The 18840-nt window shown below is 33.5% G+C and overlaps 1 protein-coding gene and 1 pseudogene across 1 annotated transcript; one reads left to right on the top strand and one right to left on the bottom strand.

Annotated features, from left to right (window-relative positions):
• Positions 1-1467: 1467 nt before the first annotated feature.
• On the bottom strand, positions 1468-1956 carry LOC145007050 (uncharacterized). Its single transcript, XM_078966051.1, has one exon. It carries the CDS (start codon positions 1954-1956, stop codon positions 1468-1470), a length of 489 nt encoding a protein of 162 aa, XP_078822177.1.
• A 1548-nt stretch (positions 1957-3504) lies between these two features.
• LOC145006437 (cell wall / vacuolar inhibitor of fructosidase 1 pseudogene) lies at positions 3505-4046 on the top strand (annotated as a pseudogene).
• Positions 4047-18840: the final 14794 nt, after the last annotated feature.

The raw sequence follows: 18840 nt of genomic DNA, 5'->3' as shown, positions 1-18840 counted from the left end.
AAAAGTATTTCTTTTACAATACGCTAAAAATATTTTGTTTTATTAAAAAAAGATTTTTTGTGACAATATGTTTTTAAATTTGTTTGTTGTTAATGTTTTTACGATTTTAGATAATATTAATTAGTTTTTAGCAAAATAAAACAAGTTTGATTGTAGCCTAGTTGGGAAAGCTTACGAGGGAGAGGGGGAGGAGGTCCCATGTTCGAAGAGCGATATTAAGTTTGTGACATTTGATAAACCATATGATTATTTTTGTAGTTTTGTCTTTTAATTATTATATATAATAAAAAAAATTAGGCTTTGGCCATGATACTTTTATATCACATGTTTGGTCTTTGTATAAGGCTTGTGGGTGTGGTATCACACTTGCCACGGTCGATGTGGGTGCCACATCACACTTGCCACATTCTAACAAAAAATTGTTATTTGGTAGGTGTGGGTTGCCATACTTGCCATGATACCTATTTTGTTTTAGATATAGAAAATAAATCTTTCACACATAACAATATTTAAAAACTAAAAGTTCATTAAACTTAAAATAAAAACATAGAAAATTAAAATAACAACAAACACTCCAAAAAAATAGAATTTGAAATTAAAAACATACAAACTAAAATTACCAAACCTAGATAGACCTAAAGAACATCTTCATCGGAAAATTGACCTTCCAAATCATCGGCCGGTTCCATGTTAAGATCGATGTGGTTTATGTTCCAAATATGTTTCGTCAAGTCCTTACGAATAATATGATGTGTCTCAACATCATTAACTAGTGACCTCCTCGACATGTACTATGCGCTTCCAACCTCAAAAGCTTGTGTCGGTCGAACGATCTCATTTTCGTTATACTCACGTATTGCATTTCCTTCGTCTTCGAGAATCATATTATGCAATATGATACAAGCATACATCACCTCGCTCATTTTCTTCTCCTCCACATACGGCGTGTGATATTTAAGAATATGCTAACGTTTTTTCAAAGCTTCAAATGCTCATTCAACATCCTTTCTCGCCCGCTCTTGAGCTCTCTAAAACTTCAACCTTTTCCGATCATTTGGACAAGACAATCACTTCACAAAACAAGCACGCTCCTGATAGATCCCATCCACCGGATAATACCTCGTTCCTATACGATGTTCCAGCTACTTGAAAACAGGAGTTTGGTGTAGTCCCGTTCTACATGTCGTCAAGTAACAGAGACATGGTAACAACATTGATGTCATTAAGGGAGCTAGATGAGCCAAAGAATGCATATCATATCCACATATCTTGTGACGCCACCGCTTCAAGTATAACTATTGGATAACCATTACCACCTCGGTTGTATTGCCCTTTATAGGAATTCAGACAAGAACCCCATGCCTAGTGGAGGTAATCTAGACTTCCTAACATTCCAAGAAAGTCATGCACGTTTGAGTGATGACCATACAATTGTTGGATGTCACTACAAGTATATTTGCGCATATATCATGGACCATATAATCTCATGACATACTTGCAAAATTTATGAATGCTAGTTTGTGCAACACATCTGGACATCCTAAGGTTCTCCTCAAGTGCGTCGGGACAAGTGGCATACACTACTTGACGAAGTGCAGCGGTGCGTTTTTGTACATGAGTAAAACCAATTATACCTCTAGCATCTCGACGTTGTTGAAAAAATAGACACGCTGCCGTGACATCGTTTACTATATGCAAAAACAAAGATTTATGCATACGAAACCGACGATAAAAATAATATCCTATAATGTTGGCGTTATCCACAAAGTAATCTTGCATGAGTCGATCATTAGCCGCCTTACGAAATCTTTGTATGTATCTTCTCTTCCTCCGGCGTGCATTCTCCGCATTTTCTTCTTGTAGTCGATCGATCATCTGCTCTGCCTCTTGAATATCCTCTATAGTCGTTTCAAGCAAGGCATCAAACATGCCCGATGAAGATGACGAAGAAGACATTTTGAGAGAGCGTATTTGAGTTGTAAGTTGATGTTATTAGTTTAAATGGTTTAAAGTTGTAGTATTTATAGGAGGTTTTTTTAAAACGAAAAACAATTAAATGGAAATAGCTGTTGCCAGCTACCCCACTTTCTCATTGGTCAACAATACCTGACATATAATAACTTTGATGTCGAGCCGAGCTCGACAAGCCAATCAGCCAACCCGGTGTGCGCCGAGGTTGTCGAGCCCCTCACGAGCCCACATCCACCAGCCTAAAAACTAAATTACAAAAGTTATCTGTGTAATTTACTAAGATGGTACACCTGTAGTTTTTTTAGTAAAAATGGTACATGTGTTTAAATGTTTCTCATGTTGTCAGTTTTGGCCCCTATGTAGAAAATAAATTCCAAACGTTGTCCTGTAATTTACAGAAAATGTCATTGTATTGTTTTTTTAATGGTTCGTATGTTTAAATATTTCGCATGTTGGTAGGTTTGACCCCCCTACAGAAAATAAATTACAAAACGTTATCCCTGTAATTTACAAAAATTTCCATATGTAATGTTTTTTACAAAAATGGGCCACATTTTTAAATCTTTTAGCAAGTTTGATCTCTTTGTAGAAAATAAAATACAAAATTGTACATTTAATTTACAAAAATTAGAAAAATGGTCCGTATCTAATAAAATTTTTACGGATACGACCCAAAAAATGGACATTGGAATTTAGTAGTTTGACAAAGAAAATCGAAAATTGTCAATGCATCCCTCGCAAAATGAAGAGGGAGCAATTTCTTGTTAAAAAAATAATAGGAATGATACATTCATCCATTTACCAATTTAAACATAAAGTAGCACCTCCGTTTGAATACACGATGTAGAAACCATTTTTGTATAGTGAAATGGTAGGATATTATGACGAGAATTGAGAAAAAAATTAAACGTCACATATAATCAAATATAATATTTATATACTCTTTTAAGATTAACTCGACAGGAAAATAGTAAATTGATTAAATCTATTTTCCAATGTAGGAAGAGATTAAGAGTAAGAGATGAATGCTCCTCTATACATATTACAAAAATGGTTTTTAAAAAAAAAATTCGGATATTCAGGGTATACCCGAAACCCCATATACACACCTTGTGCTCAAACTTATATCAAACTGCATTAACCGAGTACTCAAAATTACATACCCTAAACCCGAATAACCAAACCTAACCTACCCTAATTCAAAACGGGTTGATCAGTTATTTTTGGTATCAGTTATTCTCTACAAGCTTAGATTCCATAATTAGTAGTTATTCATGGATGCTAATTAAACCTATGTATAAAGCTATGTTTTATGGTAGTGAGTATATTGTATAGAAAGTTTTTTAATAAAATATATTTTCTATTAATAGTTAGAAAACATTAATGGGTGTAATTAAATTTTATGATTGTATTGGTCAATGGACATTTAATATCAACAAAAATGATTTTATTATTTTTTAAATTATGAAGTAAATCACCCTATAAATTGGTAATCATAATCATAGAAAACAAATCATTAAACCGTCACTCATTTTTTTTCGGTTCAATTCATCACGATGAACTTGTCTCATGTCACTATTCTCTTTCTCGCTATTCTTTTTCATGAAACCCTATTTCTAGCCATTGGAGACAGACAATTCATAGAGAACACATGCAAGGGCACACCTTCATACAACTTATGCCTTTCGATTTTATTGGCAAACCCCAAGAGCCAAAATGCAAATTTAACAGGCTTAGCACTCATCATAGTTGATGGAGTAAAAAACGAAGGTGTGAAAACCCTACAACAAATCGATTCTCTCAAAAAGTCTCTGCCCGAGTTGACAGCGGCACTGATGCAATGTGGAGATGTGTATAACACTATAATCCATGTGGATGTTCCTTTAACCATTAATGCATTGAATCTTGGTAACCCTAAATTCGGTGAAGATGGAATGGCTGATATCACTATTGAGTCGCAGACATGCGAGAGGAGTTTTAAGGAGCATGGTCAAACATCACCGTTGACGAATATGAATAAAGATATGAAAGATGTGGCTAATGTAGGTAGGGCCATTATTAGAATGCTTTTATAAGTTTTGTTATAATAAAAAAGAAATTTATATATTAACGAGTTTATTACAAACTTTTAATTTATCTTAGCTTTTTGAAAGTTGTTTTCTTTTTATCAAAAATCACAAATTTCATAACATCATTCGCTTAATTCTATGGATGATATTGCTAATTTAGCTATGACCAATGGTTTTACATTTTATGATGGGAAGGTGTCATTAAATAATGTTTTCGTATGAGTTTGTTGTTTATGGGTTTTGGAAAATTGGATGTAAGATATTATAAATATTACTTAAATTATTAATATCTAAAAACGAAACCATTAAATAACTCTAATTTTGTTATACAATAATAAAATTCTTAATAATTGTAAGTTAGAGTAAATTATATTGATCGCCGTCCTTCGTTAGACACGTTTAATCCATATTTTCAAAAGAGTAAAGTAAAGAAATGATTCTTGTGGTTTGGTTGAATTGGTAGGTTTGATCTTTAAGTTAAAATTTTAATAAGCTACATCCTTGTTGTTTCTAAAAATTACACTGTAAGTCCTTGTTCCATATAAAAAGACCAAATGACTATTTCATTCTTTTGCCTTTTTATTTTAACAATTATATATATATATATATATATATATATATATATATATATATATAATAGATTTATTTGATCTTATTTTTAATAAAATTAATATAGATTATTTTAAAAAAAATATTTTTACTTTTTTAAATCAATTATCTAAGTTATATAAAATAACATTATTATTTATTTTTAAATTTATTTATTTATCTTTCTTTTGGTGATGTGAAATCTTTTAATATTTTTGATATTTTATTTGAATATATTATTTGATGTTATTTTTTTAATATTTTGCTTGTTTACTTTATATAATGATATTTTTTTTTCTTTTTTTACATTCGGTTCGAATAGACAAATTAAAATAATAACCAAGAGATTTTGACTATTTACTTAAATATATTATTTAATGTAGGTTTTTTTAACGTTTTGTGCGTTTACATTATGTTTTTTGTTTTTTGTTTGAATAAAAAAATTAAAATAATAAATCGGATAACTATAAATCGTCCAATATAATTATTTTGGTAATGTTCTTTATGTGTTTTTTGTTTACTTCATTAGTTTGTATGTCAATGCTTATTCATTTATTGCCTAAATAATTTTATTTTTTCGTATAATTATTTATGAAAAAAACCAAAATAAAACTACTCAATCTAATATATATATATATATATATATATATATATATATATATATATATATATATATATATATATATATATATATATATATAGCTGATAGTTATCTGGGTTATTGCTTTAATTTGTTTTTTCGAAAAAAAAACATTAAATAATATATTCAAATAAAACATCAAAAATATTAAAAGATTTTTAAACTTCAAAAACAAAGATAAATAGATACAAACAATTTTTTTTTTGATTTTATATAATCTAGATAATTGATTTAAAAAAATAAATATAATATTATAAATAATATATATTAATTCAGTTAAAATAAAGATAAAAAACAAAATTTTCTACATATAATAATAATAATAATAATAATAATAATAATAATAATAATAATAATAATAATAATAAAAAATTATTAAAAGAAAAAATAAAAAGAAAGAAAGGGTAATTTGGTCTTTTTATATAGAGCGAGGACCTATAGTGCAATATTCACAAACCACAAGGATGTAAGCTATTAAATTTTAAACTTAGGGACCAAACTTTGAATTCGATCAAGCCACAGGACCATTTCTGTAATTTATTCTTTCAAAAATTTCCCTCATTAGTTTAAATTTAAATGGGTCCTTATAAATTGGGAATGGAATTTGCTCTATATTTCTCATTGTATATATTCTTTTGTGGTGTTTAAATGAGAGTACATATATTATTCCACTACTTCTACTAAGCAATTATAATAGCACAAATACTAGATAAAATTTCACAAATGATCCCTATGGTTTATGAGAAATGGAACTTTTAGGATATCCTTGTAAAGTGTTTAACCGATGCTCCTTGTGGTTTAAAAATCAAACATCGTTAGTCATTTTGGCTAACTATGTTAAAAATTGAGGTTAAATTGTAATGCCATGATTTTTCATCCTTAAATTTTCTTTAATTTTTTAATAGAATTTAATCAAAAAATGTTATCGGAAGTCCTATTAATAAAAGACCACCAATGTTACTTGAACATATTTCACAAAAACCCTTCATAATTCAAATTTGTAAAATTTGAAGCAAAACAAATCTCAAACCAAATGTAAATGAAACATCACATCAAGTCTCAAACTGATATCATCACTAGTATCGAAACAATAACTATCCAAAAATTCTAACCTCATCAGATCATCAATGCCAAGCTACCTGTACCAATTCCAAAGCCACAACACCACACAAGAACACAAGTGTCAATATCAGCACAATGAGTCAATCTCAACTAGGTAGCATGAAAAAAAAAACATACATGTATGTTATGTTAAATCATGCAATCTGTCACAACTAGCATTTTTGCTAGGAAAATCTATTCTCATGTAATCCTTCACCAAGTGTAATGACTTGTACTCTAAGTGAATACTACACTCCATTCTCATTCAAATATATCTCATATGCTCAAATAAGGGTTGGAAACCCTAGAAAGCCCGATTCAAGTCTAATGTGTTCTAGGATTCTCTTGTTGGGCCTAATGGACCAATAAGTATCCAAGTTAACTACTTTGGGCCTAAAAACCCTAATTATGTTCTAATTGGACCCAATTCATAAATCTATAACATTTTAGGCCATGATGGGCCATAAAGGATTTAATTATCCCTAATGGGCCCTAAACTAATTTCTTTTGCCATTTTGGGCCGTGAGCCTCCTTAAGAGCCAATAGGCCGAAAAATAATTTTTAGGCTCCATAAATATTCAAACAAGGCCAAGGTTGAAGCCAAATCATTTCACTCTTAATTCTTTGGCCCAAATCTCGGCCCAATTGAGATAATTATGCGATTAACAAAAAAAAGGGAGATTAAACATGCAAGTGCCACCTAATCTTTGCATGGCGAACTTCCATGCTTAAACCTACGATTTAACAATGCAAGTTACATGTATCTAGACAAGAACTACTCTCCATCTCTCCCTTCTTCAAACTCACGGCCATAAGGCCTCCTCACCACCTCATTCTCTTTCCAAAACCTTTCAAGAACACCCTCTCTAGAAAACCTCCTGTCTTCTCCAAAATTTCAAAGATCTAGGGTTGTTCAAGGAGATTTCCACCAAAAATCATCTTTCCTTGGTAAGTCCTTACATATCTAAGTTGTATAACTTCATTCTTTTGATAATATCACTCCTTCTAAGCATTTTGTGATCATACTCTTAGAAAACCCCCATAAGTTCGAGATCTATTCAAGGAAGGCTCGCTAGAACCCAAACCTCTTCCATTTTTTCCTCAAAACCGAGAACAACAAGCACAGGTGAGTTCATACCCCCTTGTTTTTGGTTTTTACTTATTTTTGGGGGAGAATACAAGTTTATTTGTGTAGATCTATGTGTATATGCATGATTATGTGTGTTTTCTTGAAACATTTGGTGATTATGTGTTGATTACTTCACTAATCTAAAAATATGTTAAGAAACTTGAAGTTTATCACTAGTATCTTCATATGCATCTTGAGAAAAGTATGTTTTATGACAAGTATTACATGTAAACATGTAGATCTGGGATTTGTATACTTTATATAGCAAAAATAAGTGTTGTGTTCAAAGATTTATAAACTAAACTCACAAAACAGCTCTTGACAGAAACGTTTTGGTCCAATATTGGACTATTTTGACCATCCAAATGGAAGTATTTTTCAATACTGTTTTACATGGATAAATTTCAGGTTTATATCTTTAAAATGATTACCCGCCTGTTTTAATATGATTTGTCTACAATTTTTGGCGAATTTTACAAAACTGCCTATCATATTTGAAATAATTTCGGACCAACCTGTGAAGATGAGTAATTTCACACTAGTTGAGGCCATAAAAAATTATGAGAAAAATTGTGATCAAAGTAGACAAAATTTCCAAACTTCCAGAATTTATGGATTGAAATTTCGACTTACGATGAATTTTCTACAAATTTTCTAAAAACTAGGTCGGAAAAGCCAAAAACCAAAATGATATTTTGACAAAAATGGGTTTAAAATGTTATTTATACCACAAAGTAGTCATCAAAACAAGTTTTTAACAAAATTGGAGATTAAAGTGTTATTCTTACAAAAATTGGGCCTTAATTATAAATTTTTGGCTTATTGGGCCAAGAAGGTCATTTTTACAAAAAGTGGGCTTTAGATATCAATTATGTAAATAATCAAGCTAAAATAAACAAAACAATAACAAACGGGTTAAAAACAATATTCATATCCTTACTGGGCCTGGAAATAATATACATGTTTAGTGGGCCTTAGTGTCGTTTTACATGTATATTGGGCTTAGGATAGACATTCACATTCCTTTTGAGTCTGGAAATAATAGACACGTATAGTGGGCCTTAGTGGTCCATTTACATGTTTATTGGGCCTGGGAATGAGTTTTATATGCGTTCTCCTTTTTATGCTAGTTTAGTGAGTACTTGAGCTAAAACCAATGATAAACCAACAAATGGATTTAATTTGATCATTTTCTAGGTTATTGGGCCTTAGTAGCCCATTTTTATGTGTGAGAGGTCCTGCATATGTTTATTGGGCCTCATTGACCCCTTTAACATGTGTGACGGACCTTAGTTGTCATTTCATATATATTTCGGGCCCATGTTATATAATCTCATTCCAATTGGGTCCTGAAATGATTTACATGTTTAGTGATGCCTTAGTGGTTCACTTACATGGATCATTGGGCCTGGAAGGAGTTTATACCTTTTTTCTTCGCGTAAATTCGATTAAGGATCTAGCGAGTTGTTTTGTCGGTTGGCACCTATTAAGTGTACGATCGTAGTCTGTAGTTATAACTAGAGTCTCTTGGAGGGAGAACGGGGATTTGTGTATAGATCTATATGGGGATGACACCCCACACATCAACTGTTCGCTACAGTTAGACTAACTCAGTCTAGGGTGACGAAAACCTTATAATCAAAGTCAAAACCGGCGTCCAACAATGCCAGGATAGGTGAAATTGTCATTATTTAGTATGGTTATGACGGCTCGCTTAGAGGAATTAACGTTATGAAGTTTACGGAAGACCATTTTTTTAGGCAACATCAGGTTGTCTGGGAACATTCTATTTACATGCTCTTACATTCTCTCTACATTCTCTTTACCTTTTTAGTCAAATAATCAATAACATACTGTTGGGTTTTGGTCATAAGACATCCTATGTGCTCATACAAACCCTAATGCTTGGATCTAGGTTTCTCTATTGTACATGCTTTGAATCCAAGACTATAAACCCTAATTCTAGCATACATATAATCATATTAACTTGAGAATAAGTTTATAGTGTTACCTTGATTGTTATGTAGCAATAACAATCCCAATTCCTCCTTGAATTGACTTTGGAAGCTTAGAGTCACAAGTGTCACTCCTCTAATGGCTCACAAACACCATAAACAAGAGGATGAAGAGGAGAGAGGATGGAGGCTGCCAAAAACGTGTAGAAACCCTTACAAGAAGCTTAGCCACGTTTTTGAGCCTTAAGGGATGTTTATATAGTTGGGCTATTAGGGTTATCTAACAAGGAAACCCTAATTTGGATGCTTAAGCCCTAAGCAACCCATAGACTCCTTTAATTAAGCCCATGGACGATTTCCTTATGGGTTTCCCATTAGAATTCGTCCATCCCTTAATATAAGGCAATCCATGGCCCAAATTGCAATTATCTTATAATTACAATTCCAGTCCCTTAAGTTTAATTAATCTCTTTTAGTCACAAAACTAATTACCAATTAATTATTGACTAATATTAATTAAACAATATGATTTCTCCTTTAATATATTATTCCCATAATATATTAATAAATCATATTTAATCCTTACTCTCCATAATTCATCCTATCAAGTTGCTTTGGTGAAGGCAACCCAAAAGGACCATGCACCATCGGGTCAAGTACATACCAAAATAGTTATGGACTTAGACACTAATCCAACAGTCTCCCACTTGGATAAGTCTAACAACTATTCTGCGTATGACTTCAGATCCTGATCTGCAATCGTAGCTTTCCAAAGCCGCTGTCAACTCTGATCATATCAGATACGCGTGTCCTTAGATAAGGGATCATATATTCCTCCATTCTTGATATCGTCTGAGATATGATTTCTAATCATTCTCTTTGTACTACTTCTCGATTTCTGATTTATGACGACAGACTAATTGAACAAATCAAATTAGTCCTAGCCCGGCCGAGCATTTACGTATGTCATCACTAAACCATCGAGGGGCCCAAAGATATCGCTTTTATCCTACTTTGGATAAAAGGAACGGATAAACTTTGATACAATGCTCGCTTGCACTCACTAACCAAATCACGCACAACAATATGTTTTATAACACCAAGTTACTGGTGCGTTTACATATTATCAATGTGCAACTGATTCGCAAGATACAACTCACACATCTCGGTTTCAAGAATATAAGATGTTATCGTCTCACCAATCACTCGTAATACAATTCATGGAGTGATCCAAGTGAGCGTGGGTTTAATCCAATGCTCAAATCATATTCATAAGCACTCATGAACGTTGCAGCAAACATTTGCTTATGTCTAATACTCTTCTAGACAATCCACACACCAATTCACGACAGTCTTCATTCATATCTACTTCCAACATATGAACGACTGTGGCCCGTTTGAATAATTCGATTATTCTTAATAAACTCAATTATTCTGGAAGTCAAAACATGCAAGGTGAAACACAAGAATAATACTAATCCCATATGGCCTCAAACCTTTGAGTATAAACAAAACACATTTTATTTATCACCATATCGATTACTCATTATTTGTCGTTTCGGGTAATCAACTTTGCATTTGAATTCCAACACTTGTCCCATGCTCCTAGCATGCACACAATGTTTACCTATGGTTCTTACTTTTGCGAAATAGACAAATTGAACACATTTCCAATCATTCTCATTTTACAACACCAAATCCATTTTCTTAAGTGTAAGAATGTCAAATTCTTGTTACTTATAGAATATACTAGATTCTAACACTTTATGCAACGATCCTTTTGTAATGTCACTGCACCAAAGTCTCAAGGACTATTGCCAATGATATTACAAATTCCTTTATCGGAGATTGTTACAAGACAATTCCTTAGATATGATGTCTCTCACTCAAAGTACATTCCTTTGAACATCCTTTCGCATAAAGTTTCTAATCTAGACATAGATTTTACTTCCCAACATGGACACACTTCCATATTTTCTATATGACAACTCATTCTTAATAGAATCTTATCTATTCGTAATGATGTCGATATCGTCCATCCAATATGGAAACACTTCCATAATTTCCAATACTATACTTCCAACTACTCACAAGCGACCAATCCTCGTCGAACTTTGGATTGCCCTTTGATAGTTGTTTAATTATTTTTGTCAAAACCAATTCTAGTCCCTTTTCCCTCTAAATGCACTAGGCATTTGGAAAATTTTAGAATGGTCAAACATTAAAGCATTTGCAATCGATCCTATACCCGAAGCGTAAGGGACACGACGCATAATGTTTTATTTGCTATGTTCTCAAAACTCGAATTGCGAAGAGGAATGCCGTAATCACAATCGAAATTTTAAGAACACAATATGTACCTTTGACTAAATTTATTAACATTCCACAACCTAATCCTTTAGATTTGAAATGAAGCATAATATTCTCTCCCTTAATTATAGCAAAACAACCTTTCAACTCTTACAACTTTGCAAAGTATGACTCTTGTTTTCTATAATTAATATTGCCAACTATGCAATACGTGCCTTAATAATCATACAATCATAACATTTATGCTCCCACTATCATGATGATTATTATAAAACATAACACTTATGCTCCCACTAGCTTCGACATGTATTCATAAACATCTTAACTTTTAGAAAAACAATACTTATTGAATTTCTTAAGTTCATGTTTCTAATACTTAGTGCTTTGATAATCTTTTATCAAGGCTTCTTGAACTTATACACTTTTGCCTTAGATAGTTCATATGTGTGTCTTAACAATTAAGACTAATTGCCAAACCTCACAATTCAAATTATGGAAAGGGATGCCGTAACCATGATCGAATTTGAGAATGCAATTTTACAATCACTATCTTTTAAAATCTTTCTTAGTGAAAGCATTTTCTCACAGTCATTTTCATGAAGGAGGAAATCTTATGACACTTAGATTCAAACGGTGTATGTGTTCCTATCCATGCGAATTTGTTAAAACCGAAGTTTACGACAAATTCAAACTCATATGGATCGAACTTTCTTAATCTTGATTTCTTGCCTTATGGTAGCACAGCTGCCCACCACGTCTTCCAAGTAGTTAAGCATCTTACCTTTTTCCTATCAATGTACCTTTCATTGATCAAGGTCCTTGCCTTTTACGCATTCAAATGAGAACTCATAGGACTCACATGCATAATTAACTCGATTGGATTGGCACAGAAACAAACTAATGTCTTTACGATAGGTTGTAAACCTCAACTCGTGTGCTAGTGATGATCAATAAGTTTTATTTGATTTGTTCTTGAAATATTTCAAGACCATTAAGACTCCCACTGACTCCTTGACATATAAGATTCTCTTGTCAATAAACATTTGTTGACAATCAAATATTCAAGAGTTAGTGTAGCTTTTATCAAAACAAAACACTTCATAATTTTGGTCTTAGTTGGTCTTTGTCTTATCCAAGACATCACAACTTTCCACAATTGATGAATGTTATAAACCTTTAATACTTTTTACTCATTGTCACAATCTTAACTTTAAGACTTGTTATTGGAACAAAGTATGATTGTCTTCTTGATTTGACCATTTCATCAATCTTTGATTCCTCTTCTTGGACATACAATTGTACCAAGACTCACTTAGAGGATCAATTGAGATATGGTTCTTAATCATTAAGACCTATCATAAAGCATAAAAGCCACTCTCCCTTCTTCTTAGAATGGAGAAACTATTATCTTTCTGCCTATTTGATTCTTCTTATTCGTTTTGCTATTGATCTAAACCCTTTAATCAATTCAAAATTACACTTAATCTTGTAAGTATAATCATATTTACTAAAACTTTAGTAAATGATGACGAATATCTTTGTTACTCTTATGGTGAACTTGATCAACACACAACTTTGTGTGCTCGATCTCCTAGTCCTTCACTTGACACTTTGTCAATGAATTAGTCTAATTTCCAAATATGAAATTTCTCATTCATCGTGCAACCAAGTTGCATGATTCCAAGTTTCGGTCCAATTGAAACTTGGGCGATGAGAAACTCTCCCTATTTGGTAAATTCTTAACCCTTCCATAAATAACATAACTAAGAATCATATCCATTCGTTGTAGAAATATGCAAACATCAATTTTCATAACAATTTCATTGCAAGGAAGTAAACAAATAAATAAGTCAAACAAAATTTATTTTATTTATAAAAGCAGCGGAAAAACATTTGTCCTTACAATGCAAAATCTATTGAAAACTATGTAAAAGAAAATTTCTAACAACTCTATCATAACTATCTAAGCTCAAAATCCAATCTTCAAGTCCATGAGATCGAGATCCATCTCTTGTGATTAGATTCATCTTGCTCTCTTATCAACCTTCCTTTCTTTTCACCGATCCTTCAAAACATTTAAATGCAATCTTATCACATCATGTATTAAGAATCAATGAATAGGAACTTAATGGAGTTAGATAGTGGATTCTTACCTAAAGCGTAGTCATACTTTTGACTCTCCCATCTCTTAGATCTCTTAGGTAAATAGGGCAACTTCATCTCCAATGCCCCTTCTCTTGGCAATAAAAGCAAATTGACTCTTTTGGAACAACACATGGAACTACTTCAGACATCGCCTTTCTCTTATGATCAAACTTTTCGATCATTGCATGTCTTTCATTGCCATTGTCTATATCCATAGAGGTCTTGAAGTCAGATTCACCAATCAACTTTTCTTTTCTATTGCGCCAAACCATTGTTGGTTTAGCAGCAATAAGCATGTAGGTGAGATCTATAAGGGTCACGTCGTGGTTTATCATATAGTACTCTCTTGCGAACTCACTACATGAGTTAGGAAGTGACTGAAGAACCCAATCAACAACCATCACTTCACCGACAACGGATCCCATCATTCTTAATCTATCAATGTGTGACTTCATCCCTAAGACGTGTACACACACCGACTTGCCCTCTTTATGTTCACTTGCCAAAAGGGCTTGAGTGATATTGAAGCTTTCAATTTTACAATCTTGTGGGTTAGGGAGAATAATTTGAGGAGGAGGAGGAAGTGAAGCATGATTTCTTGTTCCTCGATCGAATCGTGGAATATCATCTTCATGTGGAATGCTTGTTCCACGGGATTTGAGAAGACCATAGTTGTCGAACTTTGACATCGGGAGAAAAACGAATTCAAGTTAGTTGATTGATTGAGTCCTTGGTAAATCACCCAAATGAAATTCCAAGGCTAGGACCCAACACAATATCCTACAACTCGGGAGAGGGATGCCGTAACCCAAATCGCAGAACATTTGAAGGTAAGTGAATGACGATTCACTAATTTCCACCATGAAAAACGAAAAGAAATTTAAGTTTTAAATCTATGAAAACTCCTAGATCCTTTGAGATTCATTGAACATTTCAATGGCATGTTTAAATCTCGATATGCCCCTCTTGTTTGTGACTGGGATGCCGAGGATCACAAAGCGGGTGTGAATAACCATGCAAACTACATGGTGCCCTCACATGTTACAATCACCTATTCGATGTGCCGGTAAACCACACACGCTCCACCGAACTATGACAAACATTGAGTCACCCTTTGCTACCTTTGCTTAGAACCATTTAGTGTGCCGGTAAACCACACACGCTCCACTAACGTCTTCGCAAGGGCACAAAGTGTAATTTCATGGAATTGCATCAATTCACTTTTGCCTAAGTAACTAATATTGGGAATTTGAAAAACATTTAGTTACTTTGTATTTCATTATACTTATAATGGAAGGTTTCGTCCTATCCTACCCGTTCGGCTAACGACCCTCCACTAGTCAAGAGTGCAGTGGGTAAGAGTGGATACCCATTCAATTGCCATTTTATAGGCAATTTCCTTAAACACCCCTTATAGACCAGCTTCGTGAATGAGGCCTACTAACGGTAAGACTGACTTTTACTCATACATATATATAATGTTAGACTTTCAATCTTATATATAGTACAGGGTGTATTTTATACTTTTAAAATACTATGTGGTTAACTTTAACAATTACACTTTTAATTCAATTAAAAGGTTAACCTAAACTTTTATGGATTTATTAAATCTCTTTTAATTATACTCCTTAATTAATTAATAAAACCATAAGGGTGTGATTTGAACTTTTCAAAACTTGAGGGCAAGTTTTGAAACCTTTTTCAAAACATTAGGGTTTTAACTATTTAAATTTCAAAACAACAAAACTTTTGGGGTTCAAATTTAAACTATAAAACCTAAAGGGATTAATTTGAAACTATTCCAAACTTTGTCAAGAATATTCTAGATCACATAATTCAAATAAGGCAATTAACTATAATTGGTGGTTATCTAATTAGATCTAGTTCAAATTCTTGCAAGATAATGATCAAATAATTTCCATAACTTCACATATATCAATTAAGGTAACAATTATCTAATTGATGACCAAAATCTTTTATCTTGACAAGGATAATCATAAGGGATTAATAAAATTCGAATTTTATCAAGTTTAAACAATTATGGTAATTATCCTAAGTCATAATAGGTAAAAATCCCGAAAATCCGCCTGTCAGACGAGTTGACTCGTCGAGTCAGCCTTGGACTCGTCGAGTCTGCATGGACTCGGCGAGTTCAGCCATGGACTCGGCGAGTCCAGCCTCCAGAATCCAAAAAATCGAATTTTCCAGTTATATCAAGCATCAATACAATAGAAACCAATCTAGGCTCTGATACCACTGTTGGGTTTTGGTCATAAGACATCCTATGTGCTCATACAAACCCTAATGCTTGGATCTAGGTTTCTCTATTGTACATGCTTTGAATCCAAGACTATAAACCCTAATTCTAGCATACATATAATCATATTAACTTGAGAATAAGTTTATAGTGTTACCTTGATTGTTATGTAGCAATAACAATCCCAATTCCTCCTTGAATTGACTTTGGAAGCTTAGAGTCACAAGTGTCACTCCTCTAATGGCTCACAAACACCATAAGCAAGAGGATGAAGAGGAGAGAGGATGGAGGCTGCCAAAAACGTGTAGAAACCCTTACAAGAAGCTTAGCCACGTTTTTGAGCCTTAAGGGATCTTTATATAGTTGGGCTATTAGGGTTATCTAACAAGGAAACCCTAATTTGGATGCTTAAGCCCTAAGCAACCCATAGACTCCTTTAATTAAGCCCATGGACGATTTCCTTATGGGTTTCCCATTAGAATTCGTCCATCCCTTAATATAAGGCAATCCATGGCCCAAATTGCAATTATCTTATAATTACAATTCCAGTCCCTTAAGTTTAATTAATCTCTTTTAGTCACAAAACTAATTACCAATTAATTATTGACTAATATTAATTAAACAATATGATTTCTCCTTTAATATATTATTCCCATAATATATTAATAAATCATATTTAATCCTTACTCTCCATAATTCATCCTATCAAGTTGCTTTGGTGAAGGCAACCCAAAAGGACCATGCACCATCGGGTCAAGTACATACCAAAATAGTTATGGACTTAGACACTAATCCAACACATACATGCATTAATACAAGATCTAACACAAACACACTAAACAGTTTTCAGAAAATATCGGATTTTCTGGTGGTTTTCAAAGTTATACAAATCATTTTCACAAACATGCTTATGAACTCACCAACATTTTTATGTTGACCGTTTTGAAAGTAACTTGTATTCTCAGGAAACCGTTGAAGCAGGATGAACGAAATAAACTAATGGATATTGTGTGATATTTTGTTTCATCATACTTTTACTATTTTGGCATGTAATATTCAAACACAATACTCGATGTAAACAATGAATGTTGTTATATTACATGTGTGATGAAGATGATGTTATGTTTCAATTATATTCACTGTAATGATATTTCAAGATGAAGTCAAGCGCAAGCCCCCGGACGTTTCCGCTGTCTGGTTCGGGGTGTGACAAATTCGTATCAGAGCATTGTTTATAGTGAACTAGCATATCTAATCATACAGGATATGCAACTATAAATACAATGGGACTAAACAACTCTGAACATAATAATTAAAATACATACCTTTGTGTGCATTTTAGAATAAAAAACACAACAATAACAGTAAAAGTCTTTGGAGGATTTGAACATCGCTATTAAACTCGGGTAATTATGTAGTCGTATTGGGGGTGAATGTAGCCTGATCAACTACATTCATTCAAAATACGACCAACATGTGTTCGGGAGTAATTGTGATGGACAATGAATCTAATACTTACCATCTAATTATCCAAAGAGCTTATAGAACCAAAACTAAACAAAATTAAATTACTATAGGAGTAATTGGTATGCTATTTGTTTCTAGTATTTATACCCCTTCGTGAAATACACTATAGACGAGTATCATTAGCCAGGAAACCCCTACCTCCCTAGTCAAGGAATAGCAGGGTGGCTCGACTCAGAGGAAGAACCAAAGGAGGAACACGAAGTAGAACTTACATATGGATCCGTCGAGTCAATGGTGGACCTCGAAGAGGAAGAGCCAGAGGGCAATGGTGATGATGACTTGGATGCAAAATATGATGTCATCAATCCCCCATGTAAAGCGAGAGAACTGACTTATCGTGTGGGCCCCGGTGGTCCCATGCCCCCTTAGGCACACGATATTTGGAGATAGAGTCACCAGTAGGGGATATGAACACACTATGGTAGGAACTAAAGTCTCTTCGATCTTAGTCATAGAGGACCAACTGACCGGGCCCTCCCAGTCATGGTCCGGCGCACTCGAGGTATTGATAACCAAGATCAGGACACCCCAAATCGAACGAAACAAATACGGTTTGCTATTGAGAGAGATGAGAAACAAACATAGGAAGTGAACGGAGACTCCTGATCGAGACAATTACTTTAGGAGGTACGACTACGAGATACCGAGAAACAAGTAGCTCGTCTCCGAGGTGCATCCACTTCATCAGCACCACCACCAGACACCTTCCGCCACAATTAGGATCAACCTTTTCTTTTGTCCCCCTACGATCTGATATGACTCTCTTTTGGTGTACTAATGAAATGATTATGTGATATCTTTATTTCAAATTATTGCATAAATTCAATCACACCTTTGAAACCGCTAGATACTTAAGGATCTCGAAACCAAAACAACCGATATACCCTAAGGATAGACATAACAATCGTGCCAAATGTGTGATTACCTACAACCGCGAATACATCATAGGAATGTAGATGGAAGCAGTGAGAATTATACAACAAGATACAAAACTTATAGAGTACAACCAGGAATGACGATCATTACTTACGATCTGGATTATCAATGTGCAACAGGGAAATGCTACCCCGCATGCATAACAAGCACACCCGTGAGACACCGCTCCTGCAGATGGACTCTGCTCCATTCCAAGCTGCTGTAACGGCGGC

Source organism: Lactuca saligna, chromosome 7, assembly GCF_052625555.1.
Source record: "Lactuca saligna cultivar CGN05327 chromosome 7, ASM5262555v1, whole genome shotgun sequence".
Taxonomy (NCBI): domain Eukaryota; kingdom Viridiplantae; phylum Streptophyta; class Magnoliopsida; order Asterales; family Asteraceae; genus Lactuca; species Lactuca saligna.
Note: the sequence above shows the minus strand (reverse complement) of the source record. Positions and strands in the feature narration are given on the sequence as shown.

What these genes read in the sequence shown, in the direction of transcription:
- LOC145007050 (XM_078966051.1), bottom strand. Translation starts at nt 1,956, where the DNA reads ATGTCTTCTTCGTCATCTTCATCGGGCATGTTTGATGCCTTGCTTGAA.